General features: G+C 57.3%; 2 protein-coding genes across 2 annotated transcripts; one reads left to right on the top strand and one right to left on the bottom strand.

Moving 5' to 3' along the window:
• Positions 1–314: 314 nt before the first annotated feature.
• Positions 315–3251, bottom strand: DICSQDRAFT_164003 (uncharacterized protein; the record flags this gene model as incomplete). The annotated part of the gene is made up of 5 exons (XM_007371091.1): positions 1822–3251; positions 1599–1750; positions 1444–1543; positions 654–1391; positions 315–607 (listed from the first exon to the last, which is right to left on the bottom strand). The coding sequence occupies exons 1-5, from the start codon at positions 3236–3238 to the stop codon at positions 315–317; spliced, it is 2700 nt and encodes an 899-aa protein (XP_007371153.1). The 5' UTR covers positions 3239–3251.
• A 208-nt stretch (positions 3252–3459) lies between these two features.
• On the top strand, positions 3460–5038 carry DICSQDRAFT_72184 (uncharacterized protein; the record flags this gene model as incomplete). Its single annotated transcript, XM_007371090.1, has 6 exons — positions 3460–3633; positions 3693–3756; positions 3810–4141; positions 4192–4353; positions 4414–4764; positions 4823–5038. 6 exons carry the CDS (start codon positions 3460–3462, stop codon positions 5036–5038), a joined length of 1299 nt encoding a protein of 432 aa, XP_007371152.1.
• Positions 5039–5576: the final 538 nt, after the last annotated feature.

Below are 5576 nucleotides of genomic sequence, written 5' to 3'. Positions count from 1 at the left end.
CGGCGTCATCAGGCGGTCGTGAACGTCAGGTTGTGACGGACCCAACAGACCTGGTGGTGCTCTCTCCCGGTCGCGATCGCGTTCACGGTCACGTTCGCGATCAATTGGTAGATGCTGTCCAGAAGGTAGAGCCTCAGACTTCCAGAACGCGGACATGGGAGACGAGTTTGCTGGCGGCTTCTGGACGGGGGCAGACAACTCGATCACTTCTGTTGGTGGACCCGACCGCGGGTGACGCTGTTCGAACTCCCGGCCACCGCGCGGGCTCGATGTCTGCCCAGACGGTCCACTAACCGAGCCAGGAGGCAAACCTGTCATCGGAGGGGCATGGCCCACTGGAGGACCCGGGAACCCTTGTTGCGGAGGGACGTGGTGGTGATGGTGGTGCACGTGATGATGATGATGCTGGTGGTTATGAGGTGGGTGGTGATGCGCAGCTTGCACTTGAGTGTTATTATGCGCATGCTGATGAGGGTGTTGATGCCCGGGATGTCGCGGTTGGGTATGAGACATATGATAGGTACGCTCCGCCTCCCGCTCACGTTCACGATCACGATCACGATCACGATCGCGTGAAAGCCGTTCTCGCTCTGCACGCTCCTTTTCCCTTTGAGAGATCACGTCCGACATGCGCTCGCGCTCGCGACCTTCACCCTCCCCATTAATGCGCTTTGACTCCCTCCCTCCGGGCCAGCCGTTGGATTTGGGATTAGCAAACGCAGGAGGCACGGGCCCACCTCCAATAGTCGTAGGCACACCCGCGCCAGGACCAGCACCATTGAGAGGCACAGGCGATATAGAGCGCCTCATCAGCGTTCCCGGACCGGGACCTCCCCCGAATTGCTGGGCCACATGGAGATGTTGCATTCCCGGTGGCTGACGCATCTGCATCTCTTGCTCCAGCTGTAGCTGATGATGGGAAGGAACGTGGGGGAGTCCACCTGACGGGGCGGAGTGTTGGTGCGAAAGGCGCGGAGGAGGCGGGAAGCCCTGGACCATGCCTTGCTGCGGTAAGTGCTGTTGCTGAATTGGCGGACCAAAGCGGTTGGGGCCATCCATCATATGCATCCCCATCGCGTACGGGTCCATCCCTTGCGGAATGCCGCCTAGGACGGGATTCATCGGACCCGTCACATTGCGGTGGGGGTCGTATCCGACTGGGACGTGTCTGTGCGAATAGAAATGGTCTAAATCCTGTATTATCTCGTGGCGCGAGAGGGGGGCGAGCGTGGGGTACGCGAGGGGTATCTGGGACGCTGATTCTTTCTTGCGCGATGTGCGTCTCAGGAGTGCGGATGCCGATTCCGGGAGGCCAAAGGGGCTTGACTGAACAATTTCGCTCAGTGACGGGGCAGGAGGAACCTCATGCAAAGGTAGAGGGAAGCGACGCGCTGTGGGAATACATAAGTGTAAGTCGTACATATACACAATCGTGGGACGTACGTGGTGGAGGACGCTCCAGGGTCCGTCGTTCGCGTTCCAATTTGCGCTTCTTTCCGTTGGTTTCAGCGATCATTTGAGTCTGAAGCTCGTCCCTAGCGTTCTAGAAGAACCTATTAGCCATTCTCGTCCAGTCACCGAATGCAAAAGCCGCTTACACTCCAACTACTCCAAGCACCCGCCTCGTCCAACCTCCGGCGTTTCGTAACATTCGCGATCTCATAATCACGTCGACGCGCCGCGAGCTCTAGCCTCTTGTCACGCCTGCTCGACAGCTCCGCATGCAGATGCAGCAGTTCTGGGTGCGTTCCTGTCCAACACAGGACACATCATACCCCTTCAGACTACGGACACGAGCCAACACATCACAACACAACGCACCGTCTGCGATGAGCCCCTCCTCCCACGCGAGCGAGTCCATCTTCTCCACATACAGTCGCTCCCGCAGCAGTGCGAATTTGAGCTCGATCTTGGCAAGCTCGTCGAGTGCCTCTGCGCGATGCGCAGGCTGCATGTCAGCGTCCAGATCGAGCTCCGGCGTTGGGACCTCTAGGTCATCCGCGTCTGCACCCTCGCCTTCGGGCAGTTCAGCCTGGTCCGCGTCGGGGTCTCCATCCCCAGCTTCAGCAGGTGCTGCTGCCCGTGACCTACGCGCGGCGCGCGTGCGGGGCTTGGTCTTCCTGTTCCTTGCAGCGCGTCCGGAGGGCTTCCGCTCGGGCTCGGGTTCCGCTTCAGGTTCCGAGGGGACATCCTGCTCTTGCTCTGGTTCGACAGAGGGATATCGGGAGGAAAGTCGAGACGCGGAGGGGGTGGATGGTTGTGAAGACGATGGTGACGGGGGCCGTAAGAGACCGGCCATGATTGACGTCCCGGCGACGGGTGACGGGAGCACGGGTAGCACAACGTCGACGTCCATTGTGGCGTCTGGGTCTGGGTCTGCAGCGTCAACAACGCCTTCGACAGGGGTGACCGCCTCAGTGGTAGGTTGCTCGTCCTCCACAGGGATGTCAGCGTCAGCATCGACGTCGTCGGCGGGTAGTTCCTCCTCGTCGACCTCAGAGCCTTCCTTGGTAATCTCCCCAGTTTCTGGGACGTCTTCGTCGTCCACCTCATCTTCTCCGGCATCATGATTCTCGTCGTCGGTGAGGGCAGGTGACGCCACCGCTTTGGGCGACTGCGGGTCGTCGAGCGCGTCTGGCTCGGGCTCAGCATCCTCGGGATCGTAGACCTCGTCGCCCGAAACGTTCCCGTTGGGGACGGCGATAGCTGTTTGGAAGGGAACTTCATCACCAGATTCATCCTCGTCTTCCGGAGGGTCCTGTTCGTTCTCGTCCACCTCATTGTCGCTGACCCCATCCCCGTGCCCATCCCCGTTCTCCTCCATGTCTGGGGTAAGGTCGCGTTCAGATTCTGAGTCCTTGTATTGTGCGTAATCGTCTTCTTCCTCCTCTTCCATGGCCTCTGCGGGTCCGGGCTGCTCCTCTTCCTCTTCCTCCTCGAACTTGGAGCGCCAGTCGGCCTTGTCCTTCTTCTCTGGCTTCTTTTTCGTCGCCCAGTCCCACATGGGCTGGGGCACGACACTGGCGCGCTGCTGCTTCTTCTTGCGCGCAGATGCGCGAGGGACCTCGTCGTCAACCGCGCCGTCGTTGTCCTGTTCGTCTTCGGTAAGCTCGGAGAGCTCTGAGCCACTGTCGAGGCCTGCGCCGCTGTGCTGCTCGTGCTGCTCTTCAGGTTCTGCTGGCGGGGGAGAGGGAGAAGGAGAGCTAAGAGACTCGAGGGAGACAGTTGAGCTCGGCATCGCCGCGGACGACGACGAGCAGGCGTTGTGTTGAGACAAGAGAGGGCTTCGCGAGGCCCACAGCGTCGATGGCGGCGTGGTCGGCATTCGGCATTTCCCGAACGGACCGTCGGTAGCAAATGACATGGGCGCTTGTGTCCACTCTATGTCCGCTCAGCCACTCCTGCATCTTCCCATTATTCACCCGCCTCATCTACTGTATATACCTCAATCTGGTTATCATGGTTTCTGCAGACAATATCAACCTGGACTGTCTAGAGCTTATCTTCGCCTACCTGTCTGGAAATGATCTTGTCTCTGTTTCGCTTGTCAGCAGATCTTTTCTTGCCGCCGTCATTCCCCGTCTGTACAGGACACTGAGCTTCGGTCTGAATCAAGCCAAGCGATATCCCTCGGTACATGCGTTGTTACCATATGAGTAATGAAATGCGATTTAACAGTATCCACCTGCCAGGTAATCTCGCCATTTGCCGCCGTGCTGGCCCATACCAATCTAGCTAGCCATGTCAGGCATATCGGTCAGTCGAACGTCCTCGTAGCTCCGCACAGGTGACGCCTTTCTTATCGACAGTCATAGACTTGCGGGCTATTCCGACAGTGAAGTTCATTCCGCAGCCAAAGTTCATGGACGATTGCGTTCGCACGATATCCATGTGCAAAAACCTCGGTTCCTTCACGTGCACTTTGGACGTCGTGCCGAATTTCTTGCTCGCTCTCCAGGACAAAACGTCGCTGGAGCAGATGCGTATTATTGCAAACTTTACGACAGACCAAGCAGAGCAGGTATCCAAGATCTCCGGGTTGCGCTCGCTCACGCTTGATTCTGGTTCATGGAACTCGATCGACGCTTTGCCCAGATGGAGCGAGGTTCTTAGACCCACGCTCACGTCATTGACGTTGCATGTATGAGTGCAAACCTTATATGTTTTGTTGATGCTAACTTCGGTCTTCAGGGCATCAATACACTCAGCCCGGAGATCATGGAGACCGTCCTGCCGAATCTCCCTTCACTACATAGCTTGCACATCATCGGGTGCCCCAAGGTCGACCAAGGCGTAGCGCTCAATCTGATCATCCACACCCCACATCTTCAGAGTCTAGCGTTCACGAGTTACGTATGTACTGAACTGAGCTACCCTCCCTTTACGTCGTCTTCTCACCTGAACACCCAATAGGACAATTCCCGCTCAATGCCGTCCGTTGTCTCTCCCCTGCCACGTCTGCGCCATCTTGCCATCGACACCCATAGTGCGCCCACCCAGGCCAATGCCACACCGTCCATATGGGGAACAATAGTGAACCTGACTCGGACGTGGTCGTGCCCGCTCAAGTCAATCTCGTTCAAGATATCGGACAAGATCACGCTGGGCGACGGATTCATCGGCAACATCGTCCAGAGCCACGGTGCGACGCTCGCCCATCTCTCTCTGCGCAACTGCGTGCTCTCGAAGGAAAGCACGGCGTTGATCTGCCGGAGGTGCGTGGAGCTCGAGACGCTGAAGCTGAGCTTGCCCGGGAAGGACATGGTGCGTTCTATCCAATTTTGGTCCTTCGATTGGGTTTTGACTCGTGACGCGAATATAGCATGCGTTCTCCGACGCGCTCTACCACGCGAAGCGCTTGCACACCCTCACCGACACAGGTGAGCTGCACAGCACGCACGCTTCGCGGGCCCCCATTCCGAAATCGGACATCAAGCTGCTCATGACTCGCCAACCGACCCTCGAGAAGATCATCGCAGACGGTCGTACGTGGACGGTGAGCTTCAAGTATGGGTTATATGTCATGTCAATCTCATGACTGTCGTGGCATGGGGCTGTAGGCTGTGCGGTATCCAGAGCGAAAGGAATTCGAGCTGCATGTGAAAAAGAACGGGCCGAACTTGCGACACTGGTTCATGCCCCCGTCAGGCGTAATCGTGCCAATGTGACGTGGTCGCTGCGATTCCTTCGTCGTTATCCCTAGGCCGGCCTTCGGGATGGATGACACGGCATCTGTCAAATTACTTGGCGACTATATAGCTTGCGCATGCGATACTGTGCGATTGTTTGACCGTCTTTGTGCAGCGAGAGTGTCCCGGGCTCCTTCGTTGTGACTCACGGAAAGCATCAGCAACAAAATCACAACGACGTTTGAGATGTATCTGTCCGTATGAACATCGACCGATGATAGCAATCGTGAAGCTTACAGTGTGGCTGTGCATCACCGTCTCGGTCGTACCGACCTCGAGGAGACATTCGCCTAGTATATTTTTCATGCGATGGAGTACACATTGCTTTGTACAAAACGTCTACTCATGTTTTCCAGTCGCAAAACGATCACTCCTCCGGATAACAAC

Source organism: Dichomitus squalens (genome assembly GCF_000275845.1).
Source record: "Dichomitus squalens LYAD-421 SS1 unplaced genomic scaffold DICSQscaffold_88, whole genome shotgun sequence".
Classification (NCBI taxonomy): domain Eukaryota; kingdom Fungi; phylum Basidiomycota; class Agaricomycetes; order Polyporales; family Polyporaceae; genus Dichomitus; species Dichomitus squalens.
The sequence above is the reverse complement of the archived record's forward strand: the minus strand, read 5'-3'. Positions and strand labels throughout refer to the sequence as shown.